The sequence below is a fragment of the Columba livia genome, chromosome 2 (assembly GCF_036013475.1).
Source record: "Columba livia isolate bColLiv1 breed racing homer chromosome 2, bColLiv1.pat.W.v2, whole genome shotgun sequence".
Lineage (NCBI taxonomy): Eukaryota > Metazoa > Chordata > Aves > Columbiformes > Columbidae > Columba > Columba livia.
Genome location: NC_088603.1, coordinates 48,346,786 through 48,374,233, shown reverse-complemented (window position 1 = coordinate 48,374,233; position 27,448 = coordinate 48,346,786). Strand labels below are relative to the sequence as shown.

The 27,448-nt window shown below is 39.4% G+C and overlaps 1 protein-coding gene and 1 long non-coding RNA gene across 6 annotated transcripts in view; both read right to left on the bottom strand.

Annotated features, from left to right (window-relative positions):
• Positions 1-27,448, bottom strand: part of TRAK1 (trafficking kinesin protein 1) — a 140,027-nt gene that overhangs the window by 84,495 nt on the left and 28,084 nt on the right. For all 5 annotated transcript variants that reach the window (XM_065051792.1, XM_065051794.1, XM_065051795.1 and 2 more), the window contains exon 2: positions 7,836-8,128. Coding sequence is in view for 2 of the 5 variants with exons in the window: in XM_005510639.4 (XP_005510696.1) it covers positions 7,836-8,128 (293 nt within the window). In the remaining 3 variants the exon portion in view is untranslated. The remainder of the gene's footprint in view (positions 1-7,835; positions 8,129-27,448) is intronic.
• Positions 15,057-19,557, bottom strand: LOC110364846 (uncharacterized). Its single transcript, XR_002423884.2, has 2 exons — positions 15,957-19,557; positions 15,057-15,532 (listed from the first exon to the last, which is right to left on the bottom strand). It is a non-coding gene; the product is annotated as an uncharacterized LOC110364846 (long non-coding RNA).

Genomic DNA, 27,448 nt, shown 5'->3' with positions numbered 1-27,448 from the left:
TCCTGGTGGACAGCAGGAAGACCATGAGCCAGCACTGTGCCCCTGTGGCCAGGAAGCCCAATGGCATCCTGGGGTGTATTACAAGGGGTTCTCCTTCTCCTCTACTCTGTCCTGGTGAGACCACACCTGGAATATTGTGTCCAGTTCTGGGCCCCTCATTTCAAGAAGGACAGGGAACTGCTGGAGAGAGTCCAGCGCAGGGCAACAAAGATGATTAAGGGAGTGGAGCATCTCCCTTACGAGGAAAGGCTGAAGGAGCTGGGTCTCTTTAGCTTGGAGGAGACTGAGGGGTGACCTTATTAATGTTTACAAATATATAAAGGGTGAGTGTCACAAGGATGGAGCCAGGCTCTTCTCAGTGACAACCAGCAGTAGGACAAGGGGTAATGAGTTCAATCTGGAACACAGGAGGTTCCACTTAAATTTGAGAAGAAACTTCTTCTCAGTAAGAGTAACAGAACACTGGAACAGGCTGCCCAGAGGGGTTGTGGAGTCTCCTACTCTGGAGACATTCAAGACCTGCCTGGACACATTCCTGTGTAACCTCTTCGTGATGTTCCTGCTCCGGCCGGGGGATTGGACTGGATGATCTTTTGAGGTCCTTTCCAATCCCTGACATTCTGTGATTCTGTGATTCCTTTACTGCAGAGGAGAATTGGTTTGAAGGGTAAGATCACTCGATATTATCCAAAAGAATAATGTTATGTGGAAAAATCATTAGATTGACCAGGATGTCAGCTGAAGTGGAAGAAAAAATGCTGTTCCTTCAGTTCAACCACATAAGGCACTGGCCAAGCCTGTCTGCAGTGGATACACCACAGAAATTTCTCACATAGGTTGCTGGGCTCAGCCTACATCTGCATCTTCGGGCACATAAAGCAGTAATATTTCCAGCATGTTACCTTCCTTGGTAGAAAATTCTACTTAAATTTGGCAATTGAAAGAATATTGAAGCAGTAAGCTTGGAGAAAACTTGGCTTAGTCAAACACACCAGATAAATACTGCAACAAAGCTGGGAATGTCAAAGCTAACAAAGATAAAACTGCTAGAAACTGCAGTTCCAATGTGAGGAATGTCATTGTTTATTAGGTTGAAGTCTCCCTGCTTTGGTTTCATCCTACACACACATTCCTGCTGGGTATAAAAAGGTAAGACAGATCTCGGTGATGAGAGGCCATGGAGCTATTAGGTCCCTACTGTACATTACGTCAGAAATTTAAAAGAATTTTGCCTCAGCATGGAAATGTTTCTCCCTGCAGATAAATGTAGCATATTCATGCTTTTATTTGTACATTAAATAAAAATAAAAGGAAACTCCACCACCATCGCTATTCTTTCAGAACAAGAACAAAAGCTATTTATGTATCAAATGCATTCTGGCAACACACTGTTCAGCAGCAGTAAGAATAAACACATTCATTAACCATTAGGATCTTCCAACTGCCAAGACAGACTGAGAATGTCTCAAAAAAACATTGATCACTGAGTACAGAAAACCCTGAAAAGCAATTGTCCTGCTTTTGCTTGTTGTTCAGTCCAGCTAAAATGTGTCAGCGTCCTAACAATGGCTGCCAACAAAGCTTAAGGGTCAGAAGCAAAACGTAAAAAATAATTTTTATATATCACAGCTTGCTCTTTACAGATGTTGTCTTCAAATGGAAAATTTGCTGTTTCATGAAGGACACATACGTGCACATTGAAGGACAAAGGTAAAGCTGCACTCGGCATGTTATGGAGATTAATTATGGAAAAGACAAATTTTCACATATTTAAATAAACCAATAACCAATCTTCCAGTACTATTCAAGTGCACTGCAACAGGAAAACAAAAACCACAAAACAAAACAAAAAAAATCCACTGGGCTTTCAGGAGTTCCTTCTGCAAAGAACAAACCCAGAATACTGATGAATACTTGCTGTTCTCGAAATTCCCCACTCCAAGTAAAGTATATGTTTGGGAATGGCGAGTGGTTCCCAAAACAAGGGAAATTTAGAAACAAATTTTTAAAAATGTCACCACACTGGACTTCAGTAATTCCAGCAGTTGGTTTCAGTGACTCTAGAATTGATGGTTTACACTAAAAACCATATATAATACTAAGAAAAGGAGTAAAGTAAGAGAGCTGGTTAAGGAGCAGTAGCAGCAGAATTCCACTTGGGCGAAAACAAACAAAAAACTTCCACCGAAACACAATAAGATAATCCTCTATAGAAAAAAGTATGCTTGGGATACAGACTAAGAGGTAGCATAACCACCTGTCACAGGAGAGGAATATGGAAAAACACTAAGTTACTGGTAAAAAGCAAGAGGTGGAAAACAACTGATGATAAGCAGAGGAAGGAGAAAAAAAACAAGGGGGTGGGGGGGGAGCAGCTGTGTGAAGTTGTCTGAGAATTCACCAAACGCCAGCCAGAAAATTCATAGAGGCAATAATGCAGCAGGCATAGAGAATAAGACAATTTTGTTAAGAGTATGCTAGACAGAAATGAAGTCAGACTCATGGAATAGTTCCAGTCATGCTGAGGGAGCTATCTCATGTTCACAGGACCAGCACTTCTGCCATGTTTTAGAGAAAGAATGAGTACTCAGAGTTTAGCAATAGCTGCTTGTAGAAAGCTGCAGGAAAGACAAGCAGGAAAAGACCTTAATCAGATCAAGCTTATGGGATGAGATTGATGACAGTAAGAGCAAAGTAAATAGCAGTAAACAGCCTGAGGTAAGAGCACACATTCTCAAAGTTTTAAAGGAGAGACTAACAAAGTTGGGAGACAAGCCTGGAGTGTGAAAATGGAGGCTTTTCAAAATCATAATGATGAAATCATAAGGGGAATGACGAACCAATATTCAGAAAATCCTGCATAACTAGAAAAACAGCTACTGGTAGAAACCAGTGGGAGACTGGTGTAAGTACTGCTGCACATAGCCAGTAAAAAACATGAATTTGAATGGTAACACAATCAGTAGATTCAAAAAGGTTGTATACAAAGTCACGGAGAGGGTCCAACACTAAGTAGACAATAAAAGAACTAGACAGTTCCCTAGTAAAACAGTTCTGCATGATGGTGGTACTTATGCTGAGAATAAACTACTGCAAGTGGCTGTGCACATGCTCTCCAAAACCAGAATCTGCTGTTGCTGGAATCAGAAACACAGTCTTGAGCCAGCTGGTCCCACCCAGTAGAACATTTCTTATGTTCTTTATTTGCAACATCTTACACCTCTTCTCTCATATCAAGAAAACTGAGAAAAACATTAAAGTACCACCCCCAATCAGGAACTGAAAAAGAAGGAAGTACTGAAGCAAGTTTATGTTGTGTAGAAAACAACTACTAAAAGAGAAAGGTAACCACAACAGAACTCAGAGGTTCAAATAGGGGGAAGAAATTCAAAACTATTATTACTTTATCAACATTTTCGTAACCATTCAGTGCTTGGAGGACAACCACCCATCGTGTAACAGGGACCAAGCACAACCAGAGCACCCTGTTCAATATTCTCAGAACACTAAGCTCCCATGGTCTGGTGGTATCTCACGCACCTAAAACAAGTCAGCCACAGATTTGGTATTTTCCCATCTCTTGCATAACAGGAGTAAAGCATTCTAGTAACAACTTCTATTACCAAAATCCTTAAGGAGTTCCCTTGAGGCAGTCATGTTTTCTCAGACTGGGAACAAAAAGAATAGAAATTCAGCATTTCAAACAAAGACAGGCATTTTTGGGTGAGGGGCATGGCAGAACTCGAATGAAAGGCCCTCTGCAGGCCCTATGCATGCCCTTTAAAATTAAGTGACTACAGGAAAAAGGGTGAGAATTACATTGGTTATCTCTAGGATCAGGCAGTCAAAGTTGCCTGACATTACCATAAAGAGTGGTAACATTTGATGGAAGAGAACAGAAACTCTGTTTCACAAGAACACAATTCAAGCCTCAATAACAACAAAGGCAGGACAAAAATCCAAGGTAAACCTTCTGCACCCAAATGTCTTCGTTGCTCAGAGATCGTGTGAGGCTTGAAAGCAAGAAAAAATTGGTTTATCTGGATGCAGCCAGTGCAACAAGGTAAAAGTTACACTACCTGCAAGGTAAAACTATACCAACTCTTCTCAGAGATATGTCCCAGCTGAGAAAAACAGGGATTTCATGGTTTGACTCAAACAGTGATGTAACTTCATTAAAAAAAATAAAAACCAACCCATGTTAACCACAAACAAAATAAGACACAGAACAGGTTATCATCACACAGAATTTCCAAAGAACCCTTAGAAAATTGGCCAGAACATAACAGCCAGAACACACATTCCTACATGCATTCAAGAAAGAGTAATGAGTATAATGAACAAATTAATCATGCAAACTAATGAAGGAGCTAGGCAATCTAAATCACAGTCCATTCATTCTCTCCTTTTCCAGAGAAGGATGAAGGAAACCTACATGGCATATTAAGCAGTTAGCTCTTGAATTAAAGTATATCATGCCAAAATCATTGCAATAGTGAGTCTTCAGAAATACAAAAGCAGACTGAACATTAACTTACTGTTATGCATATTTGAAGATGAACAAAGAAAGAAAGAAAAAAAAACAAAAAACAAAAAACAAAAAACAAAAGCAACCCCACGAAAACACTCTGGCGGCCAGACATCTGTCACAGAAGTAAATCTATACCCCAGTGGTATTTCAGATTTCCATCCCCACTGTACTCTTCATTTCCAGAAGGACAGGATTTGTCTGACAGCAGCTGATGAACAAGATAAAAAGGCAAATAGACTAACAGGCTTTTATAATTTACAAAATTGGGGCTATTAAGCAATTTAGTGATACTCTGCTTTATCATGTAAAGATTACATCCCTTCCTGTTTTACAAAAATTGGGAGGTATTAGAGAAGCATGACCCCAATCCCTGTTGCCGGTTCCATCAACGCCAGACTGGAAGTATCTGCATCTGCACTGCAATTACAGGAAAGGCATAAACACCTTTAAAAGCACTTTGATTCCCTTTCTAGCAAAAAGAACACTAGATGGTGCTACATCCGTATTCTTATCTTTACACCCTCGAATGGCAGCACCGAGAGGTTAAAGGAAAAAAAAGGGGAGACAAGAAGATGGTGCCTCACACACATAGTTGCTGAGTGCCACTTCCATGTCATACCGTGCTGCCCCACTGTCCACCAACCTCAGGACTCGAGTTTCCTTCTGTCCATTTACGCATAGGAGCTCCACAAGGAACAGCAGTGGAAACTCTGTCAGTCAGGCTACATTGAATTTTTCTCTTAAATTTTGCTTAAAAAAAACCCAAACCAAAACAAACAAAAAACCCTACTACAGAAAAAAAACTACTGAATCCATTTTCAGGTTTAACACTACTAGCATTAAGAAAACACGTGCTCTACCAGTAACATGTTTTTGTCTGGTTGTTGGGTTTTTTGTGTGTGTGGTTTGGTTTTTGTGTGTGATGTTTTTTGTTGTTTTTCTTTGTTTGAGGTTTTTTTTGGTTTTGTGGTTTGTTTTTTCCTACACATGCACTTCAGTTGCAGCAACTATGCATTTTGGATTGCTTTACTGTCAAATTCAGTGGGAAAGAAGAAGTTTTTCAGGATGCTGTCCCCAACTCAGAGGTAGCACTGGCTTAAGGAAGCTTTTCATCTCACTTTTCTTTTCGTCATCCAGAGCCACCCCTGCAGTGCTCATTGCTTTGGTTATGCCAACATAGCTGTGTTTAGGCCACAGGGTAGAACAGATCAGAGGTGTGACCTAGCTGAAAAGTATCCCTCTGCCACAAAAGCAGGGGAGGGATTGTACACTGACCAGTTGCCTAAAATACCTCCAGCTGCACTCCCACAGAAAACTGCACAAGTACAATTTTGGGATGGTCTGGGGACAGGAAATGTTTAAGCCAACCCTGTATCCAAGCAAACATGCTTGACACAATCAGGATGTGCAATTCACCCTCAGGTGCACTGCATCTGCTCCCAGCAGGAAGGACCATGCTGCTGACAGGGAATGCCCAAGTGCTCCTCTACTGCCTACAAACAGAACAGGGAAGAAGAAGAAGAAGAAAAAAAAAAAAAAAGAAAAAAAAAAGCCAGCAGCAAGAATTTAAAATTCTTTGAGCACCAATGGCCTTCTTCAAAGTTAAATAGCAAAAAATGCATATAAAATAATTGGTTAATTGATAATTGGCTTAAATTGTATCAGAGTCGACTGCAATTATATTACAATTAGCTGATTACGTTTCAGAAAGCATCACCACACAGCACTGTGACTCAATTTCCCAGTTCTTTTCTTAACTATGTTCAAGCCTTTATTTACGAAAATTTTTCCAGATGACTTTTACAATAGGCTCTAGGTGTTAATCTTAGAATAAAAGAAAATAGATTACCCTGTTTGCTGAATTTGAACATGTCTGCTCTTGGATGAGTCGAGGCTTGGCATCGGAAGAAAAATTATAGTATATCCAGACTCGATATGAGCAATTTCTTTCCCACTAAATAGTTTTAAAGTGTAAAGAGTACTAACCTGTCAGTGAGACCTAAACAAAATATTCAAAATACGCTAGCAGGAATGCACCTATGTAATGCGTAGAGTTTCTAGTCTACCTACCAAGCAAATACCCAGCAGGCAGTCAAGAGTGATCAGTTTATAAACAAGCTCTAAACCCATGAATACAAAGGAGGAGGGATGGGGAGTTGGTTTCTGTTAACAAAACATTTCTTTCTGAAAGTGTCTTCAGTGTTAATCCTGCTGCTTTCTCTTCTCAAGGGAATAGAGACAGACATGCAGAGCATCTCTCCCCTTCTTTTCATTTTCTTTTTTCAAAATATCAACCCTTAACTACTACATAGCAGTTGGGCTGAGCTAAGTTAAGGCATACCATGAAAGTATCTGCCTATGGCCACCATTAACTAGTCCTCTGACCTACAGACAACTCTAGAAATGGCTGGAAGTAACTAAGGTTAAAGGTACATTGCAGTCTATTATAGGTACTCCAGCCTTATTTCTTTTTTTCATCAGCCCTCTCATTTGTCCCTCCAAAAACTCAGCTGACTCCTCAAACATTCCCAAAAGACCTTGGAACTGCTGAGGTCACTTTAAGCTAAAAGAAGCCGCATAACTCACCAAAAAAATAATGCATTTGCAATGGAAACTGCCTGTCTTTTCATGGCCATATCCATGACTAAACTGAATTACTGAGATTATTCAAACACAAAGAAATTGGGTCAGCTGACTCCATGACTAAAAACCTAATTCTATTTAAAATACCACACTTAAACACGTATTCCATTTATTTGTATGAACTCTATGATAAAAAGGCATTTAACCTTTCATACAAGGATGTTGAAGCAGCTGTTCCTTATACATTAATAGTTCCAGAAATAATGCAACAAAAATGGAACGGTTTTGAAAATCAAAAATATGTACAGTCAAAACATGTAACATACTCTTTTTTCCCACTCCTTTCTCCCAAAAAGCGGTTCTCATATCAACATATGAATCTAAATTATGTTGAATATCAGGACAACTGTTCCATAATTTTAAGCTGCAGTATTTCCTCCCTCTTGTTCCTGACTTGCAGTTGATTTATTTTCCAAACCAACTTCAAGCACTTAAGTATAGTATTCTAGTTCAGTAAAGCCTGTTTGCAAGAGCCTTAAACCTTACAAAGTGCTTTCATTGAAAATCCAGATACTTGTGAAATCACTTCTTAAACAGGAAAAAGATGTGCAGAACAGTAGCAGCATTGTCCATGAATCAGGTATCTCAGCAACAGCTTAAGAACACAACCTTAACTATACATTTCCATATTCTTTCCGAGATAAAAGATTTGACTGCTTACCAGTAATGGTGCAGGCATCTCTGTACTCTCTGTAGTCTGGCACATCATCTTCCACTGCTTCACTTACATAGTGCTCTTCATGAATGCCTGTGGGACAGGCTAGGACTGCATGATTCGACAGCTCGGAAGGAGGCACAGTGGCGGCCAAAGTGCAGTCGTGCAAAGCTGTGGCGTCCAGCTTGGCAGGTTTCACAGGGCTGTACAAACTGCCATCAGGGGGACCAGCACTGGAGACTGGGTCTGCTTGGCAGAAACAGAACTCTTTCTCTTTGCTGGAGTTGGCTTCAAGAAGTCTGCAAAACACAAAAGAAACAAATGCTCAATTCAAGCCATTCCAAACAGCATAAATCAGAATAGATAATTTTCTTTTCTTTAAACATTAGTTTAACCTGACAAATTCTGCAAATACTAAAAACCAAACAGTCTTCACAGAGCAGCTGCCTACCTCTGCACTTTGCACAAGCATGTCAAGTAGGAAAGTGCTATTCCTTGTACAGTGTTATTTGTTAATGACTGATTAAATATCCAGATTTTTGCCTAATACAACTTGGGGTAAGCACAGTTCGTCCACCTTGGCTCATTCACTAACTATCTTTCTCTCACGTCGGCCAAGGAAAAGCTCTATGTAACCCAGTTTGCTGCATGAGCAACACCGTGCACACAGACTGCACTTCATTGGCTCATTTATTGATATTTTAATAACATCACCATTTGAAATTGACTGATGCCAAACAACACAGAAATTATTAGGAGCTTATACTGTAACACTGCTAGGCTTATCCTCTCCACTGGAGCACCCTGCACAGCCCAGCCCTTGTCTGCCAGACTGCCAACTGGCAGCTTTGCTCAGGAAACAGAAATCAAGATGCACTGGGTTAAGGGGGTGTCTCCTTACTGGGGGTGAAGCACTGGGAAGCAGAAAACAGGGAAAAAAATCCTTTAAAGACAGACACCAATGCCCTCAGCAAGATTAAATCAGCCAGAGAAGGAATGAAGAAGAACATTGTCCAGCCAAAAGCTTCACTGAACCACTTGGATAAGGAGCTAAAGGCACTGCAGTAATTGGTGGTAGGATACCGCTTTTCGTGATTATCAGTGTAAGAGAAGATGTAAATGCTCATTACTGTTATGAAACGAAAATACAATCATGGGACTGCAGAAAATGAGACTAGGGAAAGGACCTAAAAGGCAGGAAAAAAAGACTTTATACGTGTACTAGTTACAAGGCATAAGCAACAGCTGAGGAACAGGCCACACAAGAACACCCCGACTGCACGGGAAAACCGTAAAGGTAGTCAGAGGATACAAACACACCAGTGTGCAAGCAGGTGTGGATACAACTCAATATGCAAGTACAGCAACAGAACATGCTATGTTCATTGAGAAACAGAAACAAAAGTTTTCTAGAGAATCCTATGAAAAAGATTCTCTCTAATCTCTAGGAATATGTCCAGATAATCTTACTTTGCTGTTAAAAGTTATACTCCGAATTCTGGCATTTCTAGTAAATAACATTATTGCTTCACCAAAGCATGACGCTATTTCTAGAATCTCATTGCAAGACTCAAGCCTCTGTCAAGATACAGATCATGCATTCTAGACGTTCTGGGAGTAAACTTCAGAGAAACCTCAAACTGTTTTTCCCCTTTCACCACAGGCATAAGAACAAAAAAAGGAAAGTCCTCTCCTCCTTTCAGAGGGTCTCAACAAGGACTTGTTTACACTGAAGTCAGAAGACCACTACTGGAAAATGGACGGGCAATGTTAATAAACTCTGCAGGAAAAAAACCTCCCCAGTACACAAACTGATGTTTCATTAAGTCTTCCTGAATTCCACACTTTTGTATTTCTGCATGCTATCACTTACCCTGGAAATAGCTCTGCTACTGAGAGGCTCAAAACCCGTATTTTGTATTATACATAATAGCTACAGGAAAAGATTAAATCAAATCATAAATTTATGATACCATACTCTCACACAAATGGTACTCTACTGTGCAGGTGCAGAAAGCCAAAGTTTCACTCAAGTGCTTTAACAGAACTTACGGTTCCCCTGCAGAGCAACCATTATTCCTACACTATCACAGTACACATAGAAAAGAACAATGCGGTCACTTATACTGCTTATTTTGTAAATGGTCCCCTTTCAAGTGGCTTTTTAGGAATAACAAGAGGGAGACTACTGATATTAGAAATCGGTCATCAAATGAAGTTGGAATCCAAATGCAAATCTCTGTTTCCCCTCTGCATTGAAGATAGAAACAGCTTAAGGCATAAGCAAGAAAACATACTGGAAATAAAGAGCCTGACTGATTAAAGTGGCTTCATTTTGCTCTAGTTAATACCACATACGTGTGAATCACATTTGTTTTGAGAAACTGTTAGATAAGCCTGTTATGATCAAGGGCATGCCTGGGAATAAGTACCTGAAAGTACTAATAGCACTCTCCAGCTCTCCTTGCCCTCCTCCCCATGTCCTGCCTTAGCGACTGCAGGCAGCCAGCAACACACCAACCACTTCCAAACCAGGTAATACTGATAACCACAGTGTGACCAGCATGGAAAAGTCTTCCAGTAAGTTTTGGGAATCTGAGATCTTTTATCTTTTCTGGACACATTGACATTCAACATGGAGAAGCAGCTGAGAGAACTGGGGATGTTTAACCTGGAGAAAAGGAGGCTGAGGGGAAACCTTATCACTCCCTACGACTACCTGAAAGGAGGTTGCAACATGGAGGGAGTTGGTCTCCTGAGTAGAAAGTGACAGAACAAGAGGAGATGGCCTCAAGTTGCTCTAGGGAAGGTTCAGATTGGATATTAGGAAACATTTCTTCACGGAAATGAAAGGGTTGTCAGGCATTGGAACTGGCTGCCCAAGGAAGTGGTGGAGTCATCATCCCTGGAGGTTTTCAAAATGTATTTGGACAAGGTTCTTAGGGACATGGTTTAGTGCTAGGGTTAGGTTATATTTGGACTCGATTTTGAGGGTCTCTTCCAACTAAAATTATTCTAAGAACTGACATCCCTGATCATCTTTACTCATTCATCACTTGATTTCCCATACACTCCTCACCAAAAATACTTTTGCCCAGCTTAACATTCATTCACCCCAGTGAGATACCATGAAACCAGTTCTCCCTCCAGCAGTAAACCACACTCCACCAGCTGCTGCCTTGTTACTGGTACGAACAAGGAAGTATAGAGAACACATGCATTCAAAAACAAAAAGTCATCCATGATCTTCCTTCACACAAGCTGTGTCACTGTTAGCAGTTATGGCAACTATAAACAAACAGAGCTTGAAAAACAAACAAGCAACAAAACCCACCCCTCAAAAAACCCCACAAGTCAGTCTGCCCGGTCTACTGCAGAAACCCATGTAAAATCAGAAAGTCAAGTTCTGGATTAAGGAAAAGAATTTGCCTTGATCTTAAAACCTTGTATCACAAAGCAAAGAAAGCAGGCATAAATGTGTATGTCTACTCTCTTTCAGACTTATTTAATATCCTCAATTTCCATATACACAGTGGGAAAATGTTGTTCAGCCTCTATCAAACCCATAGAGGTGCTATTTGCATGGCCTCTCTTGCAAGGCAAATGTTACCACCAAATCCAGGGGTGCACTCTTTGCCTTTAAACTTCCAGCTTACCATTGCAGAAAGGAAAAACAAATTACAGCTGAGCAGTATTTGCTAGATTGCCAAAACAGCCATGAAGAGAAATATACACTGTAGCTACTCTAACCATTAAAAATGAAACATTAATATTATTCTTTAGTCAGTCTCACCTGCATATACAGTATTCAAAAGGAGAACACTATACACATTGTTATTACAGTGTTTCCTATTTATTCCTTCCCTAACAAGTACTAAATTTTATAATCAGATGACTTTTCTTGATGAAAATACTGCACATGTCATTCTTTCTACCCTATAATGTCAACACCACCCTGCACACAAGATTTAAGTAATTCTTTTCTACCTAATACAACATCATTCAGCTTTTGCCTCAGTGGCTGTATTGCACCATTTCCACCAGCCTAAATACAATGGCAGTTTGGGCCAATAAACAGATCCAGGTCTAAAGAAACATTTAATTTGGAATGTTTGAACTTAATTCTTCAGTGTAAAACTGTTCACAAAAAGAGCACAATTCTCTTAAGTTTATCACCTAAATGTTTTTAAGCCGGTCATATTTTTTTTAAAAAAAAAAAAAAAAAATCTCTTATTTGCAAGCTGCTTGTTGAAAGGCACTCATTCAAAACTTGCCCTTTGTAAGAGCAATGACACAAGCACAAAGACTTGCTCATGCACACTTCCTCTGCACAAGAGCCAGATATTGGTTTAACTCAACAAATGCTTATAATACAGTGTTGGTGTGATTGCTAGATAAAGAGCTTAAATTCCATATACACCTGTCCTTGTTTCAGCTGGGATAGAGTTAATTTTCTTCCTGTAGTGCTCAGTTCTGGATTTAGCACGAAAATAATGTTGATAACACACTGACGTTTTGGTTGTTTCTAAACAGAGAAGGACTTTTCAGCTCCTCACACCCTCCCACCAGCAAGTAGGCTGGGCATGTACAAGAAGTTGGGAGGGGACACAGGCAGAACAACTGACCAAAGGGATATTCCAGATCATATGACATCATGCTCAGCATATACAGCTAGGGAAAGAAGGAATGGGGGACTTTTGGAGTGATGGTGTTTGTCTTCCCAAGCAATGGTTATGTGTGATGGGGCCCGGCTTTCCTGGAGATGGCTGAACACCTGCCTGCCCATTGGAAGTGATGTAAGAATCCCTTGTTTTGTTTTGCTTGTGCGCAGCTCTTACTTTACTTATTAAATTATCTATATCTCAGCTCATGAGTTTTTTCACTTTGGAGTCTCACCCCCATCCCACCAGGAGGTAATGAGTGAGTGGCTGCGTGGTGCAGAGTTGCCAGCTGGGGTTAAACCATGATGTCACCAAACACCACTGTAATCTAATAGTACATTTACACAATAGTTTGGACTATGGCTGCAGTGCAACTAAGACTCGATCAAGTAGTACCTTGGGTGCTGATGGCAGTGTACCTCTGGCAGCCCAGATCACAAAAGTCAGGTCAAAATTGAGTTATGGTTAGCCAGTATTGCACTCCACTTAAAAATGTCATCCAGCTGTAAGTATCTAGGCCTAACAAACATTTACATCAGACAACACGCAATATTTTAGGGTTTTGAGATAAAGGGGAAAAAAAAAAAATCTCCATATCAGCCATTTCTGGGTTCTGGCCTTTAAAAAAAAAAGTTTGTTGTTTGTTTGCAGTGTGTTTTGGGAGGAGAGGGTTGAGCTTCATACACCACACATTTCATAAAAATGCAGATAAACCACTTGCTGTTTCACTGCCATCTGAGATAAAGTTTTTCTGCATTCAGGGTTAAACACAACTGTGAATCTAAAGACACACAAATGAGTTAACCCTTCTTCCTCCCTCAAAAGCAGTAAGACACATGGATCTATTCACTTATGTGCCTACCAAAAGCCCAGTAATGCTAACCAATACATTTGTAATCTTGTAACATTATTTTCATCACCATCCCTGACTGCAGCAACAGCAATTTACCACAGTTGCAAAATGTCTGGAACTCCTATAAATAACCTGCTACCCAAGAGCTGCAGGCTGCACCCTGCAGTGATTTTTAAGCTTTGAACAACTTTTAGTTATCTTTCTAGTTCAGATTTTGTGCTTCAAATAATACTTTCATAAATTAGTCAAAAATGGCAGCTTAACCACTGCAAACATCTGTGAATTTAAATAAAAACTTCCCTAACAGAGGCAAAAACCATCTTTCTAGTGTTTCCAATGGAAGTCTTCCCCTTTCTTGCAGGTCATGCTGTTGCTATGCATACTATCATACTTAATTTAACTATTTGGTTCAGAGCAGCAATACAGTCAAAGTAAAGCCATTCACTGTGAGCTACCTTCAGAACAACTTCGGTGCACATGAACAATTAATTCCCTTTTGAGTAAGAGAACCTGAAAACTCTGCTGCACGATGCACTTCAAATGCAACCTGCTGCCAAACATGGACATGAGACGTCAAATAACCCTGTGGGCTACATCACTGCAAGGTCGCCTGGCAATTACCTATGACATCTTTCTCTTTCAGAAAGCTTCAAACTGCACAGATAATTGGGACATTCAGCCCAAGGTGCCAATCTAATCTACAGCAACCCAGTCAAATCAGTAATGAAGATTTAAGAAGTTTCAGTGCTAACAACTTTGATCTACTCATCTAACCCCACTGACCAAAATATTTGCTAATTTAGACAGAACCTCAGAGTACCAAGGGATTGAGAGAGATTCCCACTCTCAGCATCTGCCTGGAGCTACAGAGCTCTGATCCTGTATTTTCATTTCCTAGTTTACTTATTCTCATTTACTAACTACTAACTGATGGTTAAACACTTCAGAGGGTTTCATGGTGTGCAAACTCCTCCCTTTAATGTACTTGCAAGAGTCCTACTAGAAATGTTCTTCCCTGATTTGTACATCATTTTGTAAATCCACTAAACACCTTCATTTTACTAAGTCTTCTAAGTTTTACTAAATTCTTTTTAAAAAAACCTCAAACTTTTTATTTACATGAAAAAACTTCCTCCAGATGCAAAATGTCCCATGTAGACACTGAAGCAAATCAAAGCCAGTTTATATGTCTGTCTAATCTGCTAAACAGATTAACATGCTGGCCTACTCTTGGTAATTCAGAATACAGCCTTCAGTCAATGTTTTGGAAAATAATTACTGAATTGATCAAAGCGTCTTAAGACTTGCTTCAAGCATTCAACTTGCTTATTTCATTTTGCATCTACAAAAGTTTGCATTTTTTAAAACTTGAAAACAGTTTCTTCACTGAGCGGGTGGGCTCAAAAGCCAGTCAAGATGCCTATAGCCATTTAAACACACTCTGTCAGACCATAAAGAAACCATTTGCAATAGGTCTGGCTTTTACACACACCCACATATATAATCACTATTTAACTTTTAGATAGAGACTGAATTTGATCCCAAATAATTTATCAAGTTGTTTTAATCTTGCTCTTTATTAACTGATCTCTTATAAACCATGGGGTTTTATTTTCCACTCAGGAGCTAGCTTTTAAGTATGTAGAATGCTGATTGCTCAGTTTAAGTCCTAACTAGAGGGAAATAAACAGTCAAAGTGCCATAGACGAACAACAGAGTGTGACAAGCAGTTTATTTGCCTTCAAACACTTTACATAAAAACAACTATGGTATGCCACATGTTAGAAGAGTTCCACTTTTTTTACAGCAAATTAAAGAGACAAGTATCTTGGACAACTCTAAACTACATCCTTATCCAAAGTTTTAAATTCATTTAAGAACTTTTTAATCAAACAACTTCCCCAGACTACCTTGGAGGAAACACTGCCTCACTTTCTTAACCACTTTTGTAGCTGTCTGCTACCACAACATCACAGACCCTTTTACTCAAGCCTTTTATTACATTTAAACTATATTCCATGCCAACTTTTTTTTTTCCTCCTCTTTTTTCTTTTCTTCATAATGTGATTAGGAACTCCTTGGCCTGGCCAGATGCAATCTTTTCAGAGAAGTACCAATACGCAGTAGTTATGTCACATGCTATGAAGGATCTTCTCAGTATATGCCTCCCGAATGAGGGGCTTTTCTGCCTATAAAAGCATTAAAGAATGTTTTGGAGTTAGAGATTTGACGGTTTGTAGAATAATTTTTTATGAAGCCGCATAATCAACAAGTATTAAGCAGATGAATACATTAAAACCAGAACACCACATGGCAAACTGCCAGTGGCATGGCAACGTCATTTAGACTAAAAGAGTCACCACTAGAGAACAAAAGCTAGAATAACAGCAGCAATAACCAAAACGATCCTTAAACAACAGTGTAAACATGTAAAGCATAAAACCTTACTCTCATGGTCGCCTAAAGCTGCTGCTGTGACCTTGTTTGACCAGTCATTAATCAAGATAGAGTCATGTTTTTCCAAAAAGTAATGCAAATCAAAACATCACAAATAACCAAAGAAAGAAAGAAAGAAAAACACCCCACCGTTCTCCACAAACCAAAGTTTCTCACCACTAGGATTTGGCCTTCAAAAGGAGCCATCAGTCTCTACTCCCGTCAGGCCAAGGCAGGGTGGAATCTCACTGTAAGACAAGCCCCAGCTATGACCTTCCCAGCTGTGAGCGCACAAGTGTGCTCTCACCCGTCTTTGTGTAACGCTGCCCTCTCTGCTCTAAAGTTCCTTGAGGCAAATATTGCAGTATCCTATAAATAGCTCTTCCTTCTGTAAGGCTTGCATTACACTGGGAGATTTTTACAGCTCTCTTTCCTTTTATTTAATGTAGGCCATCAAACTTGCCCTCCATGCCTGTTCCACCTCTCCCTGCCCCTCTACCCGCCCCCCCCCCCCCCAACAAATAAACCTGAACACAGTTAAAAATCAGTGCATTCTCCTTCCTGCCATGCATCACACTACTGGCTAGGAGATCTGAGCTAGACATGCTGTGTATTTGTCTTGGCAAGGAAAAGCTGTTTGACCATCACAGCTAGTACAGAGTGTATGGGAAGTGTGTGAGCAGTCAAATAAGGGATTCATCAGGTAACAAAGCTCAGAGGTACCACAATGCAAACTATAAATACCTCAAATACGTACTTTCTGTTCACACCCCTGCATGTGCAAGGTGCTCACTAAAGTAGATCAATATAAGATGGGTCCGGGGGGCATGGTTCAATACTTACTGAAGAGAAGGAAAGGATCTAATAACTTAAACAAAAACAAAAATAATTTGAGATTAGGTTGCTGTTGTATTTGCCATGTATGAACTCCTGCCTCCTACGCAGCCAATACACAAGCTTAACAACGCAAATGTCAACTTCAGTACATCAACACATATGCTGCCTTCCAGGATATCTTCTCATACCACTAAAAACAAATGCAAGTATCAAAGATTTGTTAAACAATTCAGGCATGGGGGAAACTGTTGTACGGGCAGCAAAGCATGTCCCCAAATAGTATGTATAGAAACGGTGATGAAAGAAACCTGCAAAGAGTTGTTTGGTTACACACCACAAGAACATGAAACTCCCCACTTCTTTATTTCTCCATAAGCCTCAAAGACTTTCAAAAGACAGTTAAGTACTTGGTATTGCTTTTCCACTAGTTGGGAAAAGCTATGGGATGACCACAATTTCTCTGAAAATCAGCAGAGGAGGTAACAGCACTGTGTCTCCTCTTGAGTCCTCAGGTCATCTCCTATCTACAGAAAAACCAGCAAGAGCTCTTGACTAGAAGCAGAACAGAGAGGCACAAACGGCATCAGACACACATGAAACAGCTGCTAGGTAAAGGGGAAAACAAAGCAAGCAAAACAGCCACCCTAGTGAACAGTGCCGGGGCCTATGATTAGTATGCAGTAGGTAAAGATATTCAGATTAAAATATGTTACCATTCCAAGCCAAATCCCTGATCAGACAGCAAAGCCATACCTTCTTCCTCAGGACAATACTAAATAGCAAGGGAAAGCAGTGAAAACAGCTGAAAGACCATGCTGGAATGGTGGTTCCCCCCAACACTACTACTGTTTAAACAAAAATACAATTAAGCTAACTGCCAGCAAATTAGGGCCAAAAGTTTTAGTCAAAGTAGCCCTAAACAAAGACCACACTGACTCAAACTAGGTGTTTATCACGATTTAAAACCAGAGGAAGGAATTTGAATCTTTCTTTGCATTAATATTGTTAATGTTTAGCTCTTATTACAGGAGGATTTTTTGAATTTTCACCCTCTACACAAAGCCTTGAAGAGTATACATAGAGTTGGAATAATTTAGATTTTTAAAAATGCTGTTTTACAGCATTGGAGAAGTATCATTACTTCAATTTTTAATAGCTGTCCTTCTGAAACCATTTACACAAAATATCATCAAACAGAACTACGACCACTGGTTTTCTTTACTATTTCTTATTGCAGAGACAGTGAGAGTAGGGGTGAAAGGAACCAGCTGACAGAAGGAAAAAAAATTTCTCGCAAACTGCCCTAGAACAAACAAACAAAACCAAACACAACCATCCCCCCAAAAAAACACACCCCACACATGCTGTGTCCTGATCCACTTACTGTCAGTTTATTGTTTTGGATCAAGTTGAATGATCAAATAAAGAGATGATGAAGAAAGAAAAACACAAAAACAAACAAACAAAAAGAAATCCACAAACCACACACACAAAAACCCCAAAATGAAACACACACACACAAATATTAACACACACCCAAACAAATCAAAAGCCAATCTGTTGAGGAAACATCCCATTTTTTTGCAGATAGTAAGAACTGAAAGTTCGCTATTGCTGCTAGAAGCAATTTAAAAGATGACTTTTAGGAAGCTGACCTCCAAGGACAGTCAGGTCACCAATTCCTGCTCTGAGTAAGATGCTGAGAAGATGTCTTCTGGCTCACAGCATCCCTGGTAGCAAGCCTCCCCTGTGCTGCAGCAACCGGCATAATCGAGCGAGAATGTCCCTCACTCTTCAAGGTTGTCTTACAACCCTAAACATGCACAGAGTTCCTCAGAACCTATTCCTCAGTTTCTTAACTGTCTTTTAACATCCCTGAGCCTCATATCTATTTTATTTTCCGTGTTTAAGTAGGTATGTATGGGAAAAATGCTTTCACCCATACACTAGTACATTTGATAGGACATGAGTGAACTGAACCCAGCTCTGTCACAAGCTCTATAATCACAGACTCTCTCTAAAGCTTTGGACTGGGGGCAAAGAGAAAGTCAAACCAACTCTTATGGATATCTGGGCCTTACAAGTCACTTGAGGTACCAGTGCTGAGGAGCAACATAAAAAGACTAGAAATTCCTAAACAAGCAGCAATTCTGGGCCTTATACCAAAGCCTTGGTCACATGGACTTCCAGTAACAGAGACTCGAACTGCTGACTAACAAGGTCACATCCCAACACACACCATTCCAACACAGGACTGCTTCCCTTCTGCTTCCATAGAAGTTAATGGCTACAACAAGAGAGAAGTCTCATAGCCCTTCTCAAAATGCTATCCTGTAGTTTAATAACTGGCACAATTATTCTGTCAAGTCATTTTTCTGCTTATGAAGTTTGTGTTTAAACATCAAAAATGAAATAGGAAAACAAGAATATGCTGTTTAAAGGTTGCTCTGTATACCCAGTGTATTACCATATACATGCATCTGTGTTCTTGGGAACCTAGAAATGTTTATCTTAACAACAGGCAGTGGAATTTTGGGAAACTGAGCCAATTATCCATGGCTTAGTGCCATTAAAGTCAAAGTCATACTAGCAAAGATTTTGGAACAGTTTTCAGAAAATTTCAGGGGCATCAACATGAGCAAGGCAAGAGCAAGACTATGATACAGTCTTTAAACAACAAAAAAAAGCCCAACAACAACAAAATCTCCTTACAAAGGAGAACTACAAAAGAGCACAAGCTAAGGGGTAAAAATGCAAATCAAATGTAATACATGCTATTTTCTTGCTTCATTTGCAGACTAAACTATCTCAATTATGCAATGAAGTTGAAATCCAGCATTGTGGCTATCCCCAAAGGATCGCAAAAATAAAAGCCTGAAGTCACTCAATACAGACAGATCAAGTGTTTCCAAACTATCTGGAAACTGATTCTGGAAAATGATTGCACTAACCTTTAAACATGGTGCTTCTTTAAGTTATCCTCAGATAAATTCCTGTATGCACATATATATTCTCCAAAGCACACAACAGATAGGACTGGACACTGAACTTCACTTACTAACTAGAGTCACAGCCCAGACAGTAGGAGACCAAACTGCCCCCCACCAGCTCTATTGTAAATATCTGGTGATGGAGAGCTAAAACTACTGTAAGGGGACTAGGCAAGCCAACCTGCTCACCAATCAGTCAATTCAGTTTCCCACTTATCGGCATGCCTTGTGACTTATTCATATCTCAGCATGCAGCCAGAAAGCATTCTGAGGATACCAACAGCCTCAGGCAAGCAACCAAGCCAGCTTTCAGCAAGGGGAAACAGTTCTTTGTTGAACTTTATTCCTATATGTCGAGGATTTTTTTTTCTGTGCATACTCTACAACTTAATTGGTAGACTAACATTTCTCTGAAAGCTTTCGCTGAAATTTTTCACTACAGTATCATAAGCAACCTTGCTCAGGGAATAAGAATTGGACAAATTTCATAAAATATTACAGATGCGTGGTAAAGATGAAAGTACATAGAATAATATGTAGGCGTACAAAGTTGGAAAACATAGCATTTGAAGAACTTTTAAATTCAACCAAAAAAATATAGAAGAATCACTAATGTTCCCTCCCCAGTTAAAAATACAGCATCTCTCAATACAAATATATTATGATACTTAGAAACATCTTCCTTTAGAATGGATTTTTTCCACAATCTAAATTTGGCAGAGCAAAGGTCCTATCAGGCTCAGAACCACAATTAGGATTGATTTTCCTCAACTCATGTAGATACTCTATCACAAGCAAAGTTACAATTCTCAATACTCAGTTCCTTTAAAATAACATTTACTCAGATTTAAGGCTGGAACATTTTCTGGACTTTCAGTATCCACAGTTACATAGGAAGAAGATGATAAACGTTGACTCCATTGGAAAGTATCACTAAAATCAAAGTAACTGACTGACTGTTTCAAAGACATTCACACTTTTTGCTTGTGCATGAAGAAGCGAGATTCTGTTAAGGGACTTGGGGAAGATTCAAATTTCTAGATCAACAAGGAAAATGGAAAGCAAGCCCTACAAGTACAATCCTGAATATAAACACAGGATTTCCTGAAAGGAACGGACCTCTTACCTACTCTGTAAACTCCCTGTGTAGATTGCTCATTTTACACGCAAAGTCTTACCTGAGCCAAAAGAGGTAAAAAGAAGCCAAGATATGACAGCTGAAGCCAGTAACTCTAAAAAGTGCTTTGAGACTGCACACCCCCAACTTCATTATTTAGCTTTAATTAATTTTACATTCTCTATCCAGTATGTTCTAGCACCAGACCTCAAAGTTTCATCACATCTCTTTTACTGTCAAGAGAGAATATGAAACTCTCCTTGCTATTAAAGAAGGCCTGGGGAGCACTTCTTGCAACTTAGTGCGGCAGACAGAGAAAAATGAACTTGCTTGGAAAAGGCTGCACGTCACATCACTAGAAGAGAGAATGTTTAGTTAAATACTTTTATACTTTATATAGGTACTGACTTCCCTGAAATGAAGTCAACCTATTTAACTCCTTCTATGATTCATACGGAAAAGCTTTTGGTTTAAATTTAGTCATGCTTTAAGCACAATTAACTTGGCATATTACACTGTATCTGCCTGAGGGTTTGGGGCCAATGGAATTTTCACCAAGAAATGCTGAAATGACATTAAAAAGCATGACAAATAGCAGTAGAGATCTGCAGGCCAGGCCATCATTGCCCCATACAATAAACAGTTTTATCTTTAACAAATTCTTGGTCATCCTTTCGGTCACAAGAACATAACAGTTCAAACAGTTCATGCAGCAGTTCAAGCCAAAGACAAGATTGTATCCTAAAGAGAAAACTGCAATATCGCTTATACCAGGATGCAGGAAATTAAACACAGTAGTTATTCCTCCTGCAGAGTAGTGATGTAGGCACACTAGACCACCCCTACTTCCCTTGCTGTTCTGGATCCATCTGTACCAACTGCAGGGTTCAGAGAAGACATGATTCCTGATTTCTACAAAGAACTAACTTCTGTTCTCCTCAGTTACATATTCTGCTATCACTTTGAAATTTTTGCTTTATAATACTCCATTCTTCTTTCCTGTGCTCTTTTATCTCTGCAAGGTCCCATGGGCCACAGCACTGAAGCTCAGTTTTCACACACCTGTCCCTCACCATGGAAACAGGAATAAAAACAGTGTGGACGTACCTCATTTGTATTATTAAATAAAAATTAATCATCAAAATATCCTACTGATACTCATCACGAGGCTAGAATCTCTATGGCCAAAACAGGAAGCACAGGAAACTTGCCCTGACTCAGATCTAGCAATAATTCCCTTGTAAACTTCCGTCATCATCATCACCAACAGCACCTGATACCTCAAGGCTAAAACAAGTCACATCTTACAGTTTTAAAAGGCAGACAGCTTTTAAGCAGCACTAAGTCTAGCACAGCCCTTTTGGGATGAATGTCTTGGTAGTGACAAGCTGCATCAGAACCTTCCCAGAGCTCTTTCTTTTAAGAGATCCACATGCTTTCATTTTAAGTCTGCAGTTCCACCACTTGTTCCAGTTTCACCCTTGCTCCAAAGCTGCTGTTCAGTCCAGATTCCATAGCCACCAAAATCCACACCAGCTGCCTGCACAGCCCCTGCCCAGAGGATCTCTGTGCCATTCAAGCACGGCATGCTGCCACTTTCTTAGCAGGATAAGCAAGTGCTGAAATGCCCTCTTCTTCCTCAGTCTCACTCCACCTACCCTGACTGCAGCAGAAACGCCAAGGTTTATAAATAAGCAGGAGGAAAAGGTCAACAACTTACTTGGATCCACAACTTTCTAGGCTAAGGTCAGTTGCACAGTATGCCAGGAGGGCCAGACAGGAGACTGGTTTTCCCAGGACATACCACGAAACTGCACAGAAACACCACGGCACACACATATAGTCTGCTACAGAACCCTACTGTCACGTGAATGCTCAATACAGCCATGTCGATATGGGACAGGAAGGTGTTTGACAACTTCCACTCTTTTCAGACAATTCATGCTAAATCTACAGTGAAGCACAAATAAAGCAACACAGAACAAGTTCAGCAGCAGACGACAGACCACTTAACAACTGGCACTATGTTTGGGGGGGATTTTTTAAAAAATTATTTTTTTTTTTTTTTACAACATTTCTCCTCACTTGTATATAAGTGTACTTTCATAGGTTTCCACTCTTCCTCAAGCTTTACAATGTTTTCAGACCTGAAGGGTCATTAGCTTTTCAAAGGCCCCAATAAAGAGATACCAATTTACAGTGCAATTAAGAAATCATACAAAACCCAAACATACAGCTAGCACAAAAAACCAATATTTTCTTGCTACTAGAGTGGATACATGATTTTTTGGTATTGTGTTTAGCTGCAGCAGTAGGTTTCCAAGATCAGATAGATGTTTTCCTCTTTCCCCTTTCACAAGTGTATTCTTATTAGATAAGAATCTTGCTTTTGCAGTCATGCATCCCAATTATGTCACTAAAGGTATATGGATCTGTTCTGCTCAGTTCTTGGATTATTATTTTTTTTTTTGTTAAAGTAGACGCACATTAATATACAGTGGTAAAGTATATTACTACAGATTAAGATAGGAAGAGAGTTTGTACATTATAGCTACACAGTGCTGCCTGGTCATTCACAGCATAAAGTAAAAGGCAACTAGAAAGGACATCAACCACATCATTCTTATGTTCCCCAGGACAGCTCCCAGGCTCAGTGACAGAGACATGCATACCATCAGTCTTTAAAATCAAATATTTAATGCTTAGCTACCAGAGTACAGTTTGCATTCACCATGAGTGCCCCTCACTACAAGAGAAAGGGCACCACCATAGCCACTAGGTTGTAACCGCTGTGGGTCAGTGTTTTTCAGTCAAATTGCAGACAGTTGTAAAAACTAAACTGAACTTTAGCTTACGAAGCTTGCAACTTACCCAGAATACATCACACGTTCTACATGACACACATAACAGTGAGCAGAAAATATCTGACCTGACAAAGTTGAAGTGCCATATGCAAAATTTTCCTATAGCTAAACATCCTACATAGGCGAAGTTACACCACCAAATTAAGCCAAACAAAGTCTGCAAGACTGCACATGTTGCACAAAAGTCAGCCACCATACAATGGTCTCAGCAGAACCAACATCCACCAGTCAAAATGAGGAAAGATGAGATTCAGCATGAACTGATTCTGACTGGCTGGAGGGAAGAAAAATATATACTTTACAAAAGATAATTTCAATTGAGAGAAAAGGGGGGACAAAAAACAACACAACACACACCTCTATCAGGTAGACAACACTACCCTGACATCAAGAGTTAGTATGACAGAACATATAAAACCTACCAGAAAAAAAATAAAAAGAGAGAGGTCTAATCTTTCACTTCAGCATGCCTGCAAACCTTCAATAGCATGGAATGTTATTTTATGAAATGCTGGAGCAAATCAGACAGTCTACACCTTACTTTATCTTTGGTGTCCCCACAGCAATGAAATACACATCACTGAAACGTTTCTATTATGTGGCTGTGGTCCCAGGTATGTCACTTAGAGAAGTCTCAAACAGTTTTAAATTCCATTTTAAATTTTCTACCTGCAGATTTTATTTGCAAGGATAAACATGGAAGTGAAGAAAACCACATTCACTCAGCCAGGCACACAGAGACAAACACTAACCTGACCTTTGACTTAGCACTAAAACAAAACACATGTTAAAAATAAAGTGTTGGAAGGAAGAAGCAGGGAAAGCATAACAATGTATTTAGGGGAGTCTCACTAGTTATTTTGCCACCAAGAAAAAACAGCAGCTTTCTTGACCCAAGTTCATAATGTAGCACATCATCACTTAAAACAGCAGCCCCTCTTGCGGGTTTTTTTCTACCTCAGCTGTCTTTTTGTACAATCGTTCTGTGAATAAAACAGATCAAATTGAAGCTCTTATTCTTTTAAAATATAAAAAACTAAATATTAAAAAGCTAGGTGTAGCTGAGTACAATGGTCAAATTAAAGATTCCACAATTTATAACAATTTCTTTTTTCAGTGGCATTGTTACCTGCATCATTCTTCCCTGGTTACTGTGCAATAGGGAAAAAAAGTCTTGTATATAAGCAAGTGTACAAATTAATATAACTCCCATTTCATCCAAACTGCCCCAGGTCAGAGCCATTCCACTAATGCATAGTGAAGAGCAGCACTTCTCAGATTCACTCTAATTAAAAGGTGTCCCTTTGTTGAGATGCAGGCAGCCTTTGAACATCACCACAGTGAAAAAGCAAATTCCTCCATACAGTTCCACCAATTTTTCTTCAATAACATATTCCTAGCTGCTGAACACAAGCTAGCAATCCTGAGAAATGTGCCTTTTCTTTACAAGTTACCAGGAAGTAACAACAGTCAGAAAGAGGCAAAACAGTTGGGAATGAAAGGTATCCTTTTTCCCCCTCCCTTCCCATTCCAAACCATTGACATCTCCCTTTTACAGCTCTCCACCAGGACCCTGTCCCCCAGTGACTCTAACAGTCTAACCAGACTGCTAAAAATAGCTTCTCAACTAAAAGACATGTATATTATCAGTGGAAAACATTTCTGAAGACCTAGTAACAACCCCACACCTCAGCCTGATGCCAAGAGAGACTGAAGAGGCAGACAAAAGTACAGTTGATCGAGTTAGGGAAGCCCTTACTGTATGCCCATTACACAGAGAATATGTATATCCCCATCCCCCCAGGTGACAGATAGTTTACAAGCAATCTCAAAAAATTGGACTGAAAATGTAATTTTTTTTGTACTATAAGCAACACTGACTGTAAAATCTGAATATGTCAGAAAGACAGTGATAATCTGAAGTATGCTTAGTTTGCATTTCAGCAGTTTTCCACGATTGTTTCTCTGGAAGTCTTTATAAGCAACATGCAATAACGTACATGACATTTTGTAGGTAAATGCAATGCTCTCAACACTCAAAGTTACAGTAATTACAGTAATTAAACAGACAGAGGAATTAAAAGACTTGCCCAGGTCACTTTTGTGTGGATGCTGTTGCTTCATTGCATGCTATCATCACTACAGGAAAAATGCACATGAGATACTCCATTATCCAAGGCTCAGAGCTACAGAATTAAAGGCCAGTTAGAGTCTCAAAAAGGTGGGCAGGGCATGTTTCCATCAAACCTTGAAAAGGCAGAGCAATCTTGACAGCACTCCATTAAATGAAAGAGTGTTTTAACACCAAAAATACTCAGTTGATTGTTCTCCTTTCTATCTCTAGAACCGAGTTCTCCAGTTTAACAGCAAGAATTTAATGAATAAGGGATTGGTCTGGTGTTCAAAAGAGTTGTACGTGAAAACATTTGGTTTGCATTTTGGAAAGTAGCTGGAACAAAACCTACTTCTAATAAAAATAAATCATAGAAGTTGAGATTGTTCTTCAGAGATGTTCACTCAAAAACTTGAGATGTTGATTTCCTGTCAGTAACAAAGCAATGCGATTTTGTTCAATAAAGATAAAATATAAATATTTCCCTCTTCCCCCCTTCAAAGTTAGTCTTATAACGCTAGGTTCTAACTACCTTTAAGCTATGATAAATGCAAATGTAACAAAATAGGACAAGATGCTTCTTGTCAATATGGCATTCTGCATTGTATAACTATGCTTAAGTGCCATCCAAAACTTTCAAGACACCTTTAAAAAAATCATCTCAACTCATAGCATCTGTATTTGAGATGTTTTAACTCCAAAGGAACGTGCCATGTCTCAGAAAGACACAGAAAAAGTTAGTAAGGCTTTGAAATCTCATACAAATCAATCCTCCCTGCATAGACCACAGACTTCTGCAACTTCCACCACCACACTGCTATCAGAGGACAGTATTGTGGCTTACTCAAAATGGATGGAACAGAGGTCTTGTGTCATTACAGCAAAAACTCTGCAACCCATCACAAACAGTCTTCATCTGACTCTTATTGCCAACCTTATTCTATACGGTTCACAGAAATTAGCATTGTTCACAGAGAATTCAAGTAGTGAAACATTCACCATTAACTTGTAAAGTTTTTAAATATGAAGGTATCCTATCTACTCCATCACTGCTTCTGTAAGGATGCTGAGGTATTTTAATTCTTCACATGGAAGACAACAGTAGCTTTCATAATGATACCTCCCAAACTGAATCTCTAGTTATGAAGTTATAGATCCATAAGTACAGTTACATGATAAAAGCTGTGATTGCATTAAGGGCTGTAATATTAAGCGTGGGAGTGATAGCAACACCACCTACTCCAGGCTTAGAGCACATGCTTCAGAAGCATTTTTTTCTTGTACAGTGAAAATCCCCAGATACTTCCAGGCCAACAGTAAGATTTTTACCTCAAATAAATTCCTGTGCAGAGTTGAAGTGATATTTTAAAGCATCCATTTTTTTAAAGATTTAGAGTGTGGGTGGGTTTTTTTCCTAAGCTTAAGGTAGACTTTAGCAATGCAGAACTTTCCATGGCTACTGTAAACATAGCAAATCCATTTGTCCATTTGTTTTTCCCATGACACTTTCCTCAGAGGGCAAATAACATCAGTTACACTGGGACCTTCCTACTGATGTTATGTTAATGATCATGCCAGAAACAAGAAGTTTTCTGAACCAATTTAAAAATTACTGCACTGTTGATGTAGTAGCCATAATTTGAATTTACAGTATTAGGTAACATGCAAATAAACTAGTTCCTAAGCACAACTTAAGAAAAAAAGAAAAAGTACAAATCCCAGTGAACTTGCATCTTTCTTTAAAAGGC